At 42.5% G+C, this 20,424-nt stretch overlaps 1 protein-coding gene across 1 annotated transcript in view; it reads left to right on the forward strand.

The window, feature by feature from the left end:
* Positions 1–17,164, forward strand: part of CNGA1 (cyclic nucleotide gated channel subunit alpha 1) — a 45,573-nt gene extending 28,409 nt beyond the window's left edge. Inside the window, exons 2-9 of the mRNA XM_066573117.1 lie at positions 8,605–8,720; positions 9,570–9,686; positions 10,479–10,541; positions 11,461–11,496; positions 11,705–11,884; positions 13,690–13,794; positions 14,465–14,571; positions 15,459–17,164. Coding sequence (XP_066429214.1) covers positions 8,617–8,720; positions 9,570–9,686; positions 10,479–10,541; positions 11,461–11,496; positions 11,705–11,884; positions 13,690–13,794; positions 14,465–14,571; positions 15,459–16,858 — 2,112 coding nt within the window. The 5' untranslated portion in view covers positions 8,605–8,616 and the 3' untranslated portion in view covers positions 16,859–17,164. The remainder of the gene's footprint in view (positions 1–8,604; positions 8,721–9,569; positions 9,687–10,478; positions 10,542–11,460; positions 11,497–11,704; positions 11,885–13,689; positions 13,795–14,464; positions 14,572–15,458) is intronic.
* The last annotated feature ends 3,260 nt before the right edge of the window (positions 17,165–20,424 follow it).

The following is a 20,424-nucleotide window of genomic DNA, read 5'->3' on the forward strand; positions in this document are numbered from 1 at the left end:
TTATGCAATAGCCGACATGTGAAACCTTATCTAGAATGAGTATGACAAAACTGTTACATATAATAGTTGTTAATCTTGCCAAAAATGTACAGTAGACATAATTCTGCATAGTAGCTGTATACACAAAATGGTAGTGCTATGTTCATGCTGAGCTTTTATGTACCATGCCCAGCACAGACGCAAGGCAATGTACACACAATACAAATAAACACTGGTAGGTCCCACATAAAACACCCAAACCTTCACCAAACACAATTAAAGGGGAAAAAGGGAAATCTAGCCCTAACAGCCTGAAGAGGAAAAATCTCTGCCTAAAGTGGGGCAATTGCACTGACAAGGACGCCCCCACGTCCTGAACATGGGCCACCTGTACTGACCCTAGATGAAAACAGGGAACGAGTATAAACCGGTGGAACAACTATAGCCAGCATGGACAATGACAGAAACAACTCCAATATACAAGTAAATAACGCAGCTACTTAACTAAATCAGGATGGCAGCACCAAGGGAAATATGGACTAGAACAACCTCACCACAAGAGGTGAATAAAATAAGCAACTAGTAAGAGCAGAGAAAGTGTCATAACTTGGCTCACACTCAGAGGCGTAACTTGAAGCTTCTGGGCCTCAATGCAAAACCTGGAACGGGGCCCCCAACTATAATGCTTTATTCATAGTACTGGGCTCCCTATATGGAGAAGAGAGGCCTTATGGGCCCCCCAAGGCTCCTGGGCCCGGGTGCAACCGCATCCCCTGCATCCTCTGTAGTTACGCCCCTGCTCACACTGACATAATGCCACCGTGCCCTTTATGCCATGACCCTGTCATGGCCGTTGAGTCTTGACAGGTATAGCTTTCCATCATTTTTCACTGGTGAATTATAAAGTGTATTGTGCATTTATTTGACTACTGGATTCCATTTCTTATAGGATATTTTTATTAACATTATTTGCAAAGTAACTTTTATTAATTTTGGATGCAATGGAGTTAAACATTTGCTGCCAAAATATCCATAATTAAATATATAAATCCTTAGCTGGAGAATTCTACAGAAAAAATATGTTTGCAAAGACTTATGGATTTAGAGAAGTAATTACTGATGCCTGCCTGCGTAGGATTACAAATAATGTCAAGTGAATCTCATAAATTAGAATAAATGATAATATTCTACATTCAGACCTCGCACATAGGATTATTGGAATTGTATAGATTTTTATAGTCCTATTTCAACCCAAGACTGTACTGCACGGTCTAGAACAAATTGAAGGAGCCGCATTAAGGATGGCTTTACTTGGAGCAATCTTGGGGAAGTGCTTGCTCCTGAAACACACTAAACTCACTCCTGTCCATTTTCATCATGTTTCACCTAATAGCTTTCTTAGATCTCCGGGCCACCTCTTCCCAGACACCGCACCACGAACATTGTTAGAGGACATTCGCTTCCAACATTTCTATGCACAATCCCTTCTCTAAACCTCTACAAGGCAAAGAGCTGACCAAATTTTAAGGCCAAAGTTTTAGGTAGGTGTGGAAAAATGCTGCAGATTATTGGGCCATTTACATGAGACGATTATTGCTCAAAATTCGTTCAAAAGAACAAATTTGAACAATAATCATGCACTGTGTGTATCGATGCACAGTGTCTACATGCACATGTGCATGGATCAATGAAGGTCCATTGACTTCATTCACTATTTATCACGCGTCTGTGCAATGCATGCGTGATACGTGGTGAAAACAGGGACATGGGCATGAGCCCTCAATAGTTTATTTTTATTAATAAAATGCAAATAGAATGAACAAAAGCGAAATATAAATCAAATCAATATTTGGTGTGATCATCATTTGCCTTCAAAATATCATCAGCTCTCCACCATGCTTCACTGCTGCCTGCAGACACTGATTATTATACTGCTCTCCACCATGCTTCACTGCTGCTTGCAGACACTTATTATTGTACCGCTCTCCACCATGCTTCACTGCTGCTTGCAGACACTCATTATTGTACCGCTCTCCACCACGTTTCACTGCTGCCTGCAGACACTCAATATTGTACCACTCTCCACCATGCTTCACTGCTGCCTGCAGAGGCTCATTATTGTACCACTCTCCACCATGCTTCACTGCTGCCTGCAGACACTCATTATTGTACCGCTCTCCCGCCCTGCTGTGAACAAACTGCCAAATGTTTCACATTTTGACTCACGGTTTGGCACCTGCTGCAATTTATCTGCACCCAAGTTCCTATGCTTTTCATGCATAGTTGAGTTGCTTGACCTTGTTTCTACATCGAATGTATGACATTCTGGCCACAATTCTTCTATAAAGACTACTTCTTGGCTACACTTTTGTAATCAGCAGATGCATATCTCTGGGTCCCACCGGTTTCTAACAGCTCTGAGATGATGGCACTGCTGGTATCTTCAGATTTTGAAGTGAAATAAGCACAATATGTCCTTCATTTGCTGCACCAAGTTTGCTTGCCCAACCACTGTGTGTACAGTCTTTACCATTACCTATTTCTTTGTGCTTTTTCAAAAAAGTTTGAACAGCACATCTTGAAACACCAGATTGCCTGAGAGAGACCTTGCTGATGCAATATAACTACCTTGTGTCTTGCTGCTGTACTCAGTCTTGCCATGGTAAATGACCTGTGACATAAAACTGTCTTCCATAACCTCACCTTTGTAGTAGAGTTAGGCTGTTCCTCACCCAGTCTTGAGCCTTCTACTTAGTTGTTTCTGTTTCAGTTAATGAAAATGATGATCATTATCACCTGTTTGGTATAATTGGTTAATCATATACCTGACTGTGAAACAACTGCTGTTTACACTGAACGATGCATCATTCAGTTTTCTGCATTCAGAAATTGAACGACTGAAAAATTTTTGCTCGGTCGCTGCATGCATTTAACGCAGGAAACTGGCTTACTTGCCCATAGCAACGAATCAGGTCTCTGCTTTAACCCTTTCCAATTCACTGTCTGACCTCTGAAGACATTATGATTTAAGGCTGTACAGCTCCAATGTTGGAAGACATCTGTCAGGGGTTCTCTTACTGTATATTGCCAGCCTCTCTGCTGTCGGGGCCTATCCAACGTGTCACCTCATGTAGTACTGGCTTTAGCCAGCATATAGCGCCGTTGTATAATGGCAGAAAAAGAGTAAGCTCCCTAGGAAAACAAGGATACAAATTGGATTGGAAAGGGTTAATTTTCCAGCGGTGAAATCTGATTGGTTGTCATGGACAACTAAGCCAGTTTTCCTTTGCTCCAATTTTGAATAATCTCCCCCAGTGGGTTATAAATGGTTATAAGCTATGAAAGTATGTATACATTTTTGGGAACCCAAAAAAGTTGTTGCTTAGGTGGTTTCCATGCTGTCTAATCAAAGTGGTCTGTCCTGGATGTGAAGAGAATGATGCTTGCATGATAACCACTCACTACTATGCTCCAACACGAAAGAAATAGTCATCGAGCAGCATAAGGCCTTATGCCCACGGCCGGGTCGGATTCTGAGTGCGAAATCTCGCAGCGGAATTAGACCCGATGCCCAGCCAGAAATACATACTCACATGTCTGGATTCCCCCGCGAGTGTCTTAACAGTCGTACTGGTGCACAGTGCAGGGCATGACCCACCAGTGTGACGGCAATGACGCAAATTGACATTTTGGAATCACCGTGGATCAGATTCGTAGTTTATTTCCGCTAGTGGGTATGGAAAAATCTTTTAACATAGCATCCTATGGACGGACATTGCTGTGGAATTTGCAGCAGGCATCTGGCCACGAGTTCCGCAGCAAAAATCCATCTGTGGATTTTTTTTTGAGTTCCGGGAATTAGCTCCGCCCCCGTCCCGCCTCTCCTCATTGAAAATAGTGCAGGGGAGTAGAGAGGGGGCAGGAGCTCAGAGCACTGCTCCCGACTCTTACAGCCTCCACCACTGCAGACAGAGACGCCGTATATTATCTGGGCGTGAAAACCCAGCCGATATACGGTCGTCTGAATGCACCCTTAAGGTGCAAAAAATATTCATATCACTTAGGATGCATCTTTATTAAATCCATAGAGAACAACGTTTCGACCACTAGCCATGGCCTTTGTCAAATCTTATGCTGCTCGATGACCATTTCTTTCGTATGGACTATTTTTTTGGTCGGTATCTTCTCATTGAGAGTGCATGGTTTTCGCTTCCCGGATTGGGTATGCTGATTTGTGCTGCTGACTGACTAATAGACTGTATATTGCCACTATGCTCCAACTCAGTGTGGATGTTGATGGTTTTGATGATTTCTGATGTTTATGATCAGGTACATTTTTATTCATTTTCTTTTATTACCTGGGAGTTGCAAAGCCATAAACTTTTGTCTTAATTGAATATTCAAATAATTTCTGCGATGCATGAGGATTTAATTTTTTGTCATTTCAATATTCATATTTTTCATTTTTGTGTTATCAGGGAAAATGTAAAGTGTAAGAGAAATAATGTCTGTTTTTCGCTTTTTATTTAATTTTAGTAGTACAAAGTGTCACTAAAATTTGTTTAACTTGTGTCCTCCTTCCGGTTACAGTTTGGGCTAGCAGTGTTTTTCATTTTTTTTTCTTCTGCTCTATTTACTTTTTCATTTTTGTCTTTTTTTTACATTTATTTTACACATTGTGCTCTTCATAAATTCATAAAAGACCTTTTGGGGGGCATTATAATTAATTTTTTTCATTGGCGATTTTCCCTGTAACTGTGGCTGTCATATTAGTCCCAATTACAGGGAAAATATAGCACAGTGAGTACACTTCTGCAGCTGCTTAGTACTTGGTGATCATGATCACTTGGACTCAGATAGGACTAGAAATGGAAAGGCCTGGGAAAAAACGGAAAAATTGGGAAAAAAACAGGTTATACTGTTTTGGATATACTGACAGCAGGGCTGAGAAACTCGACTCGATGTCGCGCTTGTCAATGTTCATTTAACCCGCGGATGCGAGGGGATTTTCAGGCAAAAATGCCTTGCATTTGCAGCGACCGAGAACCAGGCCTTCAACCGAGGACAGAGCAGGGTACAACATGGCAGCAGTTCTCGGTGGCTCTACCATTTCCTTTCCTCAAAGGCTGAAGCATAACTCAGCTTAGCAACTGGCAAGGAATATAAGATTTCAGCAGACTTGATAACTGCAATTTAGTCCTAGATTATAATCGTGACGCCAGTGTCCCTAGATGAGTCATCAGTTACTCACGATGAATAAATGAGTTCACAGACAAACAAAATGCTTTTTCAAAACCAGGGACATGCGGTTTCCTTTTACTCACATTTAAACTTTGATTTTCCAATACAGGCAAATTTCCTAATACTTCTTAACATGAGGTTACAGGCTACGGAACAGTTTCCTGAACTCTACTTTTTCTGAACACATTTGACAATAGACAGTTCTTTTCCCAAAGCACACACATCCTCAGTCGCTGTTATCTGAAGGGCACTTGCTTGGGTTACACAGTGTTTCATATCACTCTCACTTCTACATGCAGTTCAGCGGGGGCGCGTACGGCTCTTGCATTCCCATACCGACTCTTAAGCAGCATCTTCTGCGTTTTCATTTCCAGAGGACACAAATGTTCTAGCAGCAGAGACATAGCCGCGGGCTAGCCATGGCAGGAGCATCAGGCCACCTCTTCTGCGTGCACCTCCTCCAACGACACACCCCACACTACTCCACTCTTTCACTTACTAACTCCTCCCTATTCTACTCAAACCACCAATCACAACACACTGACAGAACAGAGAGACAAACAGACTACTCCGGGTCTCTACACATTGCTTCTATGAGATTCTGATCCTCTTGTGCGAGTTTTACCCACGATAGAGAATTGGAAGTGTTTCCAATTTATTTTAGTGGGAAACCTCGCATCGCACTCACGTGCACATCACATAGCATGCAATGTATTTAAGGTCCCATTGAAATCAATGGGCGATGCGTTCTGAGTACAGATGAGCGAGCACACTCGGATAAGTCAGTTACTCGAGTGAGCCTCACTCTTCTCAAGTAACTGCATCTCTCTCTCTCACCCCCGCTACCCCTCTGCTCACCCCCGCCGCCCCCCTAAGCACGCTCGGACAAAAATGCAGTTACTCGAGAAGAGCGAGGCTCGCTTGAGTAACTGACTAATCCGAGCGTGCTCGCTCATCTCTAGTTCTGAGGAATGGAAAAAAAGAAAGAACATGCAACAAGTTTTTTTCTTTGCGGCATCGCTGTGAGGGAAAACCTCACTCATGTGTATAACTCCATTGAAAAGAATAGAGTTCATATTTGCGCAAGTTTTGTGAGTCTCGCAATACACAAAACTCATGCGAGATTAGTGCTCATGTGAAAGCGGCCTTAGGTGTGGATTTCCTATTGTGGATTCATAGCAGATTTTCCACTGTGACGCGAATATGGCCCGTAAGCACATACTCTTAGGGTATGATCACATATAGTGGAATTCACCATAGAATTGCAACTTCGCCCCTAAAAACTGCAACAAAATCCATGGCTTTCTGACACAATTTTTGCCATATTCCACACGTGGATTTAGCTTTGTCAATGGGCAAAATCCACATACGGAATGCTGACATGTTTCCACATTAGGAAACGTGTCAGTACTCTGCACGCAAACACGGCTAAATCCACTTGCAGGTCAATGGGAAAACCATGGCAGAAAGCCACACTTTTTAGAGGTGGAACTTACACAGAAAATTGAATTTTGCTGAGTAAATATACCCTAAAACATACATATACATGCATATAGGCAGTATTATACATATATACATACATTCATTTCACATGCATACACAAGTATACTTTTATACACTCACACGCACGCACATATATATATACATACTTACACCATGGAGTGTAGGAAGTGCAGGTAACTGCTGCAGCCAGAGAGAGGAAGCTGATGCCGCTGCATCCTGATGTGCAAGAAACCACTTCTGCTGAGAGCATCCTCACCTCCTCCCTACATCAGCGGTTAGTGCTGCAGAGAGGAGGCTTAGCTGGCCGCACTGTAAGCATCAATTGTGAAGTTTTGGAGCAGTCCTGGGCAGCCCTCAAATCCCCAGCAGCTACCGCCCTGAAGAAGAATGGTGTTCTGCAGTGCTGGCGCAGCTACATCACATTGTAGACCAGGCAGGCACAGAGACTCCCAATGCGCTTTTCATCTGCAGCGGTGCCCAACAACTTTATTCTAAGGACGGACAGCACCACAGCTGGAAAACAGTGGTGGGCGGTACTGAAGGCAGGGCGCCTCTAAGAGGATGGAGCCCCTAGACAATTGCCCAGTTTGTCCTCTTCACTCTAATGCCGGACCTTTGGTAATTATACCCTCAGCACAGTGCAGTGGCCCAAAGTTGTAGTGTTAATGAGTGTAAATGACTCTTGTGAGTAAATCATGTGTGTGCCCCTTTAACTGTGTGAGAGACGTTGGTTGTAAGTGTTGGGTAGATAAGAGGGTGGAGCTTAGGAAAGAAGGTGCCAGAGAGTTGGGAGAATGTGGTTGGAGAATCAAAGCTGCAACTGTGAGTAAAGTACAGCCGTGCACCTCCAGTTGTTTTCTTGAAACTTCACTATTGGACTGTGAACTCTTTATTTTGCATAGCGGCCTAGAAGAGGTGCTGGCGTCACGTGACAGTTATGTTTAAAGTCAGGAACATTATAATCCTGGATGCTCCATTCTTGTTCACTCTGTGCGCGACCGAGCTAGGCCATGCTGACGCCGCTGTCGGGAGAGATCATAGAGCTACCTGTGATCGCCATCTTAGTTTCCCCATTGTCTCTCCCATGATGGAGATCTCCTGTTCGGGCTGCCGCAACAGTAATGGTGTTCCTTCACAGTAATAATATTCCCGCACTGCAATAGAGCCTCTAAGAATGCCCCAACGCAATAAAATGCCCCTTTTATTGCCCACAATGTAATTTATTTTCATCTACTTGCTAAAAATATCTTCATTGGAAGGTTGTGCCATGTACCAGGGTTCTTCATGTCTGAAGTGACCTACTAGAGTGAATAGTGGGACAAGGCGCCAACAATTCCGTGCTTTGCCATATCCTGAGGACACAGAAACAGTTAAAAAGAAATTCCCGGCATTCTGCCACTTTTAAGAACACCCCGCTGGTTCCACCATTCAGGACATTGACCTGTTGCATGCTGGCATCTCTAATCCACAGACTAACAAACAATATATTCAGTGGCCTGTTGATGCTACTCTAGGAAACTGAAAGCATATGGACTTATGTGGCTCTCATTGGTTACAACTAGAGATGAGCGAGTATACTCGCTAAGGCACATTACTCGAGCGAGTAGTGCCTTAGCCGAGTATCTTCCCGCTCGTTCCCAAAGGGCCGGCGGCGGGCGGGGAGCGGGGGGGGGGGGGGGGAGGAGGGGGGGAAGCGGGGAGGAACGGAGGGGAGATCTCTTTCTCCCTCTCTCCCCCTCGCTCCCCCCTGCTCCCCACCGCAACTCACCTGTCACCCGCGCTGACAGAAAATGATTGTGTTATACACTGTATATTATTGATGTAAGAAATCTAATTGGATTCAAACTTGTTAATTACAACTTGTGACTGTTTATCTTATAGAACAGAGTCGCAATGGCCAAATTAATCAATACACATCAGACCTATGGTGCTGTCCCAAAGGTTTCCATCCAAGACATGGACGAAGAGATCAACAAAATGGAAAATGGTGAAAGCAGGTACTGCATACATGTCATTTATTGGAACAAGCCAAACCTTCTCAGATGGCTTTATACAATTTATTATTAAAGGGGTTGTATCAAGATACACAACTCCTTTAAGAATGCGAGGCTAGGGGTGATAAGCTGATTACCCTGAGTCCCGCTCTTTGCCCCTACCCAATGGCAAACAGCTGATTCAACTGTGAGAAGCTGTCGCCAACCTGATATTTCTCCTATAGGTGAAATGTACTATTACAAGGAGGCCATTCACATGACTGCAGAAGGTCCACTTGCACAGGAGCTTCATTTACTGAGCGGCTCGCCATTGTGGGGTATAGAGGGGGTTCTAAGTTGGGGACCCTAGTCTATGACTTTCATATGCCCTTACAGGGCATATGGGCAGGGGTTGTAATCTTGGCACAAACCCTTTAAAGCAATGCAATGTATATTTTAGTTGAATTTGTTATATGTTCATCCTTATATATTACTCTTTATCATTTTGAAGCCTGCTTAGGCCCAACTAAATTAGGCCGCTATCACATCTGCGTTGGAACCTCCGGCCAGAGGTTCCGTCACAGATCTGGCTCAAAATACCATACCAAAATACCCTAATAGTCAATTGGGTTCATTCGGCACTGTTTGGTCCATCCAGAGATGGAATTGTTTGGCTGCGGGATACCCCTTTCCTGCTCCCTGAACAGAGAAGGAAAGTAGAACCCCCGAGCACAGACGTGAAACCACCTTTATAGTACAATTTTATTGAAAGATTGCAATATTTTCTAAATATTTAGCTGTTATTATATAAATATGCAGTGTAAATATATGATATTATATTTAAAGTTACATTATTTATCTCGTTGACAACAGCCTTCTAAGTAAGCACGAAGAGAGTAATGGAACAGTACATCCAGAGGATCACGTAAAATGCTACAGTATATTTACAAGCAAGAATCGGATACATGCTGTTACTGCATCCTTACATCGGTAAGTACTTGTGTATACATCCTTAAAGGGGTTCTGTCATTAAAAAAAAAATTCTATACTTACCTATTCTTCCCTAAGCAGTCTTCTTACCAGATCTTTACCTCCCCGATCTTCTCATGGCTCCTGTGTCACATCACCTCCAGCCGTCCGGATCCTCTTCTTCCTTTGACGAAGCGTACATTGCCGTCATTCTGCTTCCTGCAGGGCAGTGTAGTCACTAGTGACGTAGCGTTCACTGCCTAGTGGGGAATGCTGAATCCAGGTGCTTCATATACTATATGAAACAAGAGCGGCGAGATATCGCACATGCGCGCTAAAGCAGCTTGCTGAGGATTCGGCATTCCCTGCTAAGCAGTGAAATCTGCATCACTCGTAGCATTCACTGTCCTACAGGAAGTGAACTGTAGCTAATGGACGCTCCAAAACAGGAAGAAGAGGATCCAGCCGGCTGGAGGTGACATTACCAGGGGGACTGGAGAAGCCAGTAGAAGACTGCCTGGGGAGGAATTGATTTTTTTTCATCTTATGACAAAACCCCTTTGAAGGGCTTATTTAGGACCACATTAACTATAGTGGAGGCTGCATTCTGTGATATTTTGCCTATGATTTTGTGCCAGATCTGAGCTGAAGGCTCCAAATGGAGCCTCTGGCATAGATGTAAACACGGCCTTAAACCTTTTTTACACACTTACATGAATATTCAGTTTTGCATATATTTAGTTAAAAGGCTTTTGTAACTTTACATTGCTTATTGCGTTCCTCAACTTCAGAATAATATTTTATGTTTCCTAGTGAACAACATCTTCCTGGCACAACTGCAGTCTGTAATACCAATAACAGCAACAATAAGGACGAGTAAGTATTCTATATATCTACTACAACCAAAATCAACTTTAAAGGGAACTCACTTGGGTGTAAAGTTATGGCCACCAGCTGAGGTCGGCGGTCAGGCGATCTGCCTGAATATTTAGCTTTCCCAAACTCTACCTGACTAAGTCTTGCTTGAACATGACCTACCCCAACATCTTGCCTATTCGCGGTATTGCACAAACTCTGCCTTTCCCAACTACAGTCTCTTATTTGGCTCCCTCCTAACCTGATCCCTCAGTACCACGCTCCTGTACCTTTTTCACCAACCTGGGTCAGCTGTCACTGAGCTGAGACTACTCCTGAGGTAACGTTCAGGTTTACTGCAGCGAAGACCAGACCTCTCTAAAAAAGGAGCTAAAGGATGAAGATCAAGGACCTCTTCCAGCTGTGCTCCAGAGCCCTAAGTCAAATCAGTTAGTGACACAGTGGGTCCACGTCTACTATGTAAAAAGTAAGTCTGGGTTCACATGGGGCAGCCATTTTTAAACCTGTGACTAAGCGGCACAGTGAGCGAGATTTGCAAAAATCTCGTTCACACGCTGCCGACAGTCCGCTGCGGACATGCAGTGTGGAATTCAAATCCGCGACATGTCAATTGTATTGTCGTTTCTGCTGCGGGCTCTCTTCTTTCTATGGGTAGAGATTTCCACAGCGGAAAACAAGCATAAAAGCCACTTCAAGCCGTTTTGAAGCAGCCTTTCTGCTGCAGAAATCTTGCGTAATTTCTGTGCGGTCCCGCTGCGGACATTCCGTGAGATTTCTGGCCCATGGGAATCCAACCTAATGGATGGCATCCTGCTTGGATATGCCATCACTTACTGTTTACTGGTGGTCTGACTGCCACAACTCATATTATTCTCAGAATGAAGAAACCTTATTCACCCATGTTTCATTTGTTTTTCAGGGAAGAAAAGAAGAAAAAGAAGAAAGAAAAAAAAGAGTATGTATAGAACTTATTGGACTTCATCTGCTGATCATTTTCTGCATGAATGTCTTTAAGTCAAAGCTTTTAGCTATAGTAGAGCCTTGTGCAATGGGAGGCACACAGGATCTCTACACTTCCGTTTGCATATTACCTTTATCTTGAGCGTCTAAGATTAACCTTTGTCTATTCTAACTTTTTCTAAATGTCTATTTTGTGAATACAGCAAATCGGATCATAAAAAGGAAAAGAAAAAAGACAAAGAAAAAAAGAAAGAAAAAGGAGAAAAAGACAAAAAAGAAAATAATAAAGACAATGGAAAAGACAAGGGAAAGGAGAAAGAGAAAGGAAAGGAGAAGGAAAAGGAAAAGGAGAAAGAAAAAGAGAAAGAAAAGGAGAAAGAAAAAACGGACAAGGACAAAGATAAAGACAAAGACAAGGATAAAGATAAAGACAAGAAAGAAGAGTAAGTGGGAAGTATGATTGGAAGTAGAATGTACAATAGGAAAAGGGCTTATGCAGAGGCGTAACTTGAAGCTCCTGGGCCCCAATGCAAAACCTGTAACAGGGCCCCCAACTACAATGCTTTATTCATAGTACTGGGCTCCCTATATGGAGAAGAGAGGCCTTATGGGCCCCCTAAGGCTCCTGGGCCCGGGTGCAACCGCATCTCCTGCATCCTCTATAGTTACGCCCCTGGGCTTATGGACATGTGTATAGAAATACAACCAAGTATCACTCATGCAGAAGAATGAGAATATGTGCTTTATACCTGGTAGTTTAGAAGCAAATAACCATCCAACTTTTATAGCTCGCATAAGCTCGAATAAATGGGATCATAGTCAGGGGTGTCCAAAGATTTTATGCTGCCTGAGATGAAATGTGAAATGGCGCCCTCCCAGCAAAAAAAAAGCAACCCATTTTACAGGCATTGAAAGTGACAATACACAAGATATTCAACACATATTCGAAGCATTGACACTCGTCTGAAGTGACAGAGTAATAGTGCCCCCAGTAGTGGCCCCAATAGTAAGTGTCCTCTTTAGTGGCCCCAGTAGTAATAGTGACTCTGTTAGTTGCCCCAATAGTAACTATGACCATTATCGTGGCCCCATTAGTAATAGTGATCCCCTCTAGTAGCTCCAGTAGTAATAATGACTTCCTCATTGGCCTCAGTAGTAACAGTGACCACCATGGTGCCTGCAGTAGTAATAGTGTCCTCAGTAGTAATAGTGACCCCCATAGTTTCCCCAGTAGTAAGAGTGACCCCCATAGTGGCTCCAGTAGTAACAGTGACCTCCATAGTGGCCCCAGTAGTAATTATGACCCCCCTAGTGGCCCTAGTAGTAATAATGACTCCCACAGTGGCCTCAGTAGTAACCTCCATGGTGCACCCAGTAGTAATATTGTCCCCCATAGTGTCCCCAGTAGTAAGAGTGACCCCCCATACTGGCCCCAGTAGTAAGAGTGACCCTGTTAGTTGCCCTAGTAGTACCTATAACCGCCATAGTGGCCCCAGTAGTAATAGTGATTCCCCCTAGTATCCCCTGTAGTAATAATAACTCCCACAGTGGCCTCAGTAGTGACAGTTACCCAATGGTGCCCCCAGTAGTTATAGCGTTCCCCATAGTGGCTCCAGTATTAACAGTGCCCCGTAGTAGACCTCCAGCCAAGCAGCAACCCTACAAGCATTTCTCTCAGTCTGTAGCTCTGGTCTGGCAGCTGCCGCCACTGCTATAATCACTCTATGACCCCTAACCTCTCCCCTGGTGAACAGGCAGGCAGATGCTTGGGAGAGAGATCAGGGGTCACAGACTAATGTATCGCAGCGGCAACCACCCGACCAAAGCTATGGACTGAGTGAGTGAAATGCTTGTTGGGTCACTGCCCGGCCAGCTTGCAGCTGCAATTATTTTTTACCGGTCATTGATATGGCCGGTAAAAAATAAATACTAGTCATGACGAGTGGCAACCCTAGCGCCACTCCTTTGAGGTTCTCAGCAGGCTCATAGTTCTATAACCGTATATGTCTCTTATAGCGATTGGCTGGTTTGAGTTCAATGAGCAACATGGAATGCTTAATTTATCCTGTGGTGGCATTAAAGGGGAATTAAACACTTGCAGTCACATTCCCATCAATCAATCAATTCTCTGTACAAAGGATGTTTTTATACAATTTGCTATGTTTTTTCTATTTCCTTTCTACAGGGTGAAGAAAGAAATATATGTTATTGATCCCTCAGGCAACTTATATTACAATTGGCTCTTCTGTATTACGATGCCGGTAATGTACAACTGGACAATGATTATAGCAAGGTGAATGTCTTCAAGTAACATTTCTAGCTAAAAACTGTATATATGAGAATAGAAACAAATAATTTGATGTATGCAGAACAATGCAAGTAGCAGCAAGTCTCTTCAGCTGTACAAGTTACAGTTTAGTACCCCTAAGTAGAACAGTGTGATGGAATGTCTAATAGCGGTTTGCTGAATACTTGCTAGCGGTTCCTGGTAAGAATGTGTTTCTTTAGATTCATGTTAAAGAGGTTGGCCACTTCTAGGGGTGTCTTCATGCACTTACTCTTACAGCCTTTATTGAATTTGTTGTCCGATGTCCTTATTATTAAAGCAATGCCTCCCCGCTTGGCCAGCCTTCTGTCTCCTAGGGTGGTCCCATCTATAAGATAGCAGCCCGTGGAGTAGCATGTAACTAACACATCATCATGCCTCCTCTACTGAAACAAAGCTCAATCTTTCGCAATGTCCAGTTCTTGTCCATGCACCAACGGGTGTTTTAATAGAGGAGGCATAATGTTATGTTGGTCACTTGCTCCTTTTTTACTATCTATGTCCCCCATGACGTCATATAATGGGTGAACACACAGGTAAAGGTTCTTTTCATGAAGTATTTTGTATGCACACGTTTAGCCATAAAAAATTGGGATTTCCCTGTTCTTAATATTTCATAGTCTCTTCCATCTTGCAGGGCTTGTTTTGACGAACTCCAGCAGGATTATCTGGACTATTGGTTCGTTCTTGACTACGTATCAGATTTCATCTATATTGCAGATATGTTTGTAAAAACGAGAACAGGTAAACATGAATTTTTATAATAGATAGGAACCTAAGAAGTTGTGACTTTGCGTCACTAGATGTGCTGTCAGGCCGGGACACTTGTCCATACTACTGGCTCATAAATGTGCCCATAATACGCCAAATTAGCAACATGACTTTCTTCTTTTGTAGATTTTTTTTCCACTATAAGTGAATGGGATTTTTTAAAACCCTGTTCACTTTCACTGCATTATACATAGCTGCGGAACTGTGGCACAAAATCCACAGTGGAAATGCTGTAGCAATTTTATGATGTGTGAACTCACTTTAAGGCTTTTTGCCCGATCAAGATAATGTCTTGACTTTGGAGAACCAATATTCCAAGATGACCAAACTTGGGGCATGTGGCAAGCATGACCCAAATTTTGAGGGATTTGAATTTCATGACAATTAGGACTATTATTATAACTGGAAAAGTAACAGTACATTTACTTGTAATAGTATTTATTTTAGTAATTTTGTCCATGCACCTTTGGTAGATGTCATCCAAACACTAGTTTGGCCGATAGCTATTCCTTCCAACCCCTTATACATATGCACACACATCTCAACTGATCTCAATAGGGAGAGAGGAATAAGGCGCTGACTGACACCTCTGGTGGCGGCTTATCTCCCTCGAAACTAAAAGGATAGGCATGTTGAAACATAACGTACTTAACTCTCCTTTCTGCTGACATGGTGAAGATCTGGAACAGTCTCACATATATTAGGTTGTAGGGAAGGTCAACTGACACTTATCTAACATATATGGCCACCTTAAGACTTTTTAACTTGGTCCCTGAGAGGGAAATTCAGAACACGTGGCTGTAAGAGGTTTTGTGTGTAAAACGTGCTCCTTTATTAACCCCAATTCTTTTCCTTTTTAGGCTATTTGGAACAAGGTCTTCTGGTCAAAGATGAGAAAAAACTAAGGGACAAGTATAAAAAGACTTTACAGTTTAAACTGGATATGGTGTCCATTATACCAACAGATATATTGTATTTACAACTTGGACTAAATTATCCAGAACTCAGGCTTAATAAACTGCTAAGAATTTCACGTATGTTTGAGTTTTTCCAACGAACTGAAACAAGGACCAACTACCCCAACATCTTCAGGATTTCTAACCTCATCATGTACATCGTGATCATCATTCACTGGAATGCATGCGTCTACTATTCCATTTCTAAAGCTATAGGATTTGGAGAGGATACGTGGGTTTACCCTAACACCTCAGACCCAGATTATGGCCGTTTGGCCAGAAAATATGTCTACAGTCTTTACTGGTCAACATTGACTCTAACTACTATTGGTGAAACTCCTCCTCCAGTGCTAGATTCTGAGTTTTGGTTTGTTGTTGCTGATTTCTTAGTGGGAGTATTGATTTTCGCTACCATCGTCGGTAATGTCGGTTCCATGATTTCCAACATGAATGCAGCCAGAGCAGAGTTCCAGGGTAGGATCGACGCCATTAAACAATACATGCATTTCCGTAAGGTCAGCAAAGACTTGGAAAAAAGAGTGATTAAGTGGTTTGATTATCTGTGGACAAATAAGAAAGCTGTTGATGAAAGAGAAGTGTTGAAGTACTTACCTGACAAGCTAAGAGCAGAAATTGCTATAAATGTCCATCTAGACACACTAAAGAAAGTCCGGATCTTTGCCGATTGTGAAGCTGGACTTTTGGTTGAACTTGTATTAAAGCTACAACCTCAGGTTTACAGCCCTGGAGATTATATATGTAGGAAAGGAGATATTGGACGAGAAATGTACATTATCAAAGAAGGTAAACTTGCTGTCGTGGCAGATGATGGAATTACACAGTTTGTAGTTCTGAGCGATGGCAGCTATTTTGGAGAGATCAGTATTCTTAATATCAAGGGCAGTAAAGCTGGCAATAGAAGAACAGCAAACATTAAGAGTATTGGATATTCTGATCTTTTTTGTTTGTCCAAAGATGACTTAATGGAAGCTCTCACTGAATATCCTGATGCTAAAGCCATGCTTGAAGAAAAGGGAAGGCAAATCCTAATGAAAGACGGTCTCCTTGACTTGGACATCGCAAATTCAGGTGCTGATCCCAAAGACATTGAAGAAAAAGTTGCACACATGGAAGGCTTAGTTGACAATCTGCAAACAAAATTTGCTAGACTGTTGGCCGAGTATGACTCGGCCCAACAAAAACTTAAACAAAGGGTAACTAAAATAGAAACCATGTTAAAACCTGAACCAGAAGTTGTAGAAAAAGAGGAACCAAAAGAAGAAGAGCCACCTCCAAAAGAATAGGTCAATGAATGTACACCTAGCTGAGGAACTTTGTTGTTATCTGATAGGGGATTGTGACTAAACCTTCGCTTACATTATCAGACAAAGTTTATCATTGGGGACAATGAACAGTCACACAGCCAGAGAAGATTGCACAGTTCTGAATATTAATATATGCCGTTTACTTTAATAGGATATACACTGAACGATCACTCCATTAGGAACACCCGCTCAACAATGGGTTGGTCCACCTTTTTGGGCAACCACAGCTTTCACACGTCAGGGAACAGATTCCACAAAGAACCAAATAGCCTCCATACTGAACTTGACCCCTGCCAGCTACAGCAGCTCCGTCAGTTGGTGCATGTTTTGCGGATAAGTAAGAACAGATCTCACAGCACTTTCCAGTTTATTCCAAACATGTTCAATGGGCTTACAGTCCAGTGAGTTTGGAGGCCAAGGCAGTGTGGAGAATTCAATGTTATATCCTCCAATCACTCCCCAGTGATCCGAGCTTGATGATGTGGAGCGTTGTCCTGTTGAAAGATGGCACTGTAGTTGCGGAAGACTTCCTGAAGATACGGGTGCAGATAGTCAGCTAACAGGTCCCTGTAGCATTCACCATTAAAGGTTTGTGGTATGATGATCAATGGTCCTAGGCCATGCCAGGAACATGCGTCCTAGACCATGACACTGCCACCACCAGCTTGAGAACCTCAGTGGTACACCCATGGAATATGGCTTCATGCTCTTTATACCACATGGGGATCAGTCCATCTGTATATTTCAGTAGGAAATGAGACTTGTCACTCCTGATGACCTTCTTCCATGTGTGCAAAGTCCATTGATGTATTTCCTGGGCCCATGCAAGGCATTTTTGGTGAGGACGCGGGGTTATCAAGGTCACCCTTGTCATTTTTTAGCTACTCAACCTCAGTCGACATATTGTATCCTGCATAGTCATTGTGGAAATGTATCTAACTTCCCTGCTGCTGTACACTAGTCCACTGTGGCATGTCATTGCTGAGATACCTGATGTGCCACCTAAAGCACGCCTCTAGGATCAACTAAACATTGCCTGCCATTGTGTGATCTTCTGTCGGATGTCTGTCCATGGTACATTCTTGTTACCGTGGTTCAGGAACAGCCAAGTTCAACTGTTTCAAAAGTACTGACACCATTCCTCCGGGCACCAACAGTCTGCCCATGGTCAAATTCACTCAAGTCACCACATTTACCCATGACTGCCAAATGTAGCCTTCTGCTGTGCAGAGAGGTCAGCTCATTATTTGAGAGCATATCATGATTTTGGCTATCACATGGTACCATGTTACTGATCACAAGATGTCACATGGCAGCTGTTCCTAATGCAGTGATTGTTCAGTGTATATGACTGCACAAAACTGATCCAATAGTGTTGGTCAAAGAAGTGTTGAGATAAAAGCATACAGAATGCAGACTGCAACTGTTTCAAAGCACATGGATTAGTTTTTTCTTGAAACAACAGTTTTCTGAAAAAGAAAATAACATTCGAGTAGTTCTCATAGAAGTTTTTATCCTGACCTGGAAACATTCAATGACATACACAAACCAATGACCATCTGAATAACATGATCAGAAGAAAAAACAAAGGTTAGCATGAGCGTTACGTAGTTACTTATGCTTAAAAAGATAGGCACATGCCTATCAAGTTCAACCTTTCTAAGGTTATAGATCATTTGTTGCTTATTTATAACCCTCACAAACATTTGTCACTAGATAAGCATCTAGCCCTTTTTTTGAATGCTGTTATAGTATCTGCCATTACTGCCTCTTGGGGTAGGGCATTCCAGAGCTTGACTACTCTAACTGTAAAGAACCCTTTCCTACCTTAATGTGGGGGAAGTGCGTTTTAGACGTGCAAAGAATATAATTTGGTCCTTTCTACAGTTTGAGTTGTCCGCCTTTGAATTTTTACCTGTTCTCATGTATCCTTTTTTACAATGTGGAGCCTGCAATTGAATCCTATATTCAACATGTGGTCTTATGAGGAATTTTTAGAGGGGTAATATTGCATTGGGATCATAGATATTTTTTTCCCTTTTTATATACCCTAAAGTTGCATTTGCTTTTGCAGCTTCTCCTTGACATTGAGCATTGTTTTTTAGCTTACTTGTTACCCGAAAACCCAAGTCCTACTCTTGTCCTATTATCCCAGTTTTATCCCACTTATTGAAGAAGCAGTAATATTATAGTGGTGACCTAGGTGCATTACCTCATAGTTACCAATATTAATTTTGACTGTGATGGCCCTCTTATACCTCTTTGAAAGATTAACTACTTTTCAAGCAGGCTGCATTTTAAGCCCATTTTCTGGGTCTTTTTTCCAGTTGCTCATATAGCACCAAGATATTCTGAAGCTCGACAGAGATTTTCACCGTTCATACCAGACACTATTTACCAACTCCCATATCTCGGACACACACACACTAGGACCAGTCTTCATAGAAAGCCAATTAGCTATGTAGCTTTTTGAAGTTTGGGAGGAAGAAGAAACACCCGGTGGAAACACCAGTAACCACTGGGAATACACACACTCCATGCAGATATTGCCCTTGGTCGAATTCAAGGCCAGGACTGCAATGCAGCAGGGTAAGGAAGGAGTTGTGTGTGCTTATTTACTCAGTGTAGCTTGCTGGTAAATCACTGGGGTACGCCATCATTCTGATCGACGAATAATCTGTATATATGAATGAAAAATACACAGTAATTTACCTTTCACCTGAACATAAGATGACCGTATTTAGTGGCACTGATACTGCCAGATATCTTTTCAAGAACATTTTACCTTGTTTTGCATGAACTAAAAAAAAGTGTAAATTGTTATTAAAAAATACATTTGTCAAAAACTGTATAATATGTACAAATAAAGCGAAACAGTATTTTCACACTGCTATCATTCATATGTCATTAGCTCGTTCAGTCATCGTTCAGTTTTACTCAATCCAGTCAACTCAATGTTACTTATTACATTCAACAAGCCAATACCCTCCAGACTCTATAGTCCTTTTAAAGTGGTTGTCTGCTTACTGGACAACTCCTTTTCAATAGGACCCCCTGTGTGAAAAAAAATAAATAGAGCTACACTTAGCCCTCCATGGTCATCGGGATCCGGTGCTGCAGCCCACTTTAGTCACAGTAATTCCTGCTGCAGCATCACCACCCATTCTCCTTGCATCGGGGCTCACATCCTGAGCACCATGATGCCAGGAGTTCAAGAATGTGATGATGCAGCCTCTCATTGGCTCCTGTGGTCACCTGATTTCCTGTGACATCATCTGTCACAACAAACCAGTAACCGGACAACCACTTTAAAGTTTCCGGGGACTTGAGACAAATATACTACAGCTGCTTTCATCTAACAACCCCTTCATTTTCACCATACAGAACAAGATCAGTGCAGAGACAGGACGCTAAATGTAATGAACTGGTTGGATTAAATTTCCCTGATAAGTGCCCATACACATTAGATGTTGGTTGGCTGAACAATCCAATTTCAGTGGGATTAGACAACTATCTAATTTGTATGGGGTTTTCCAATAATTCCC

Source organism: Eleutherodactylus coqui, chromosome 7 (genome assembly GCF_035609145.1).
Source record: "Eleutherodactylus coqui strain aEleCoq1 chromosome 7, aEleCoq1.hap1, whole genome shotgun sequence".
Classification (NCBI taxonomy): Eukaryota; Metazoa; Chordata; class Amphibia; order Anura; family Eleutherodactylidae; genus Eleutherodactylus; species Eleutherodactylus coqui.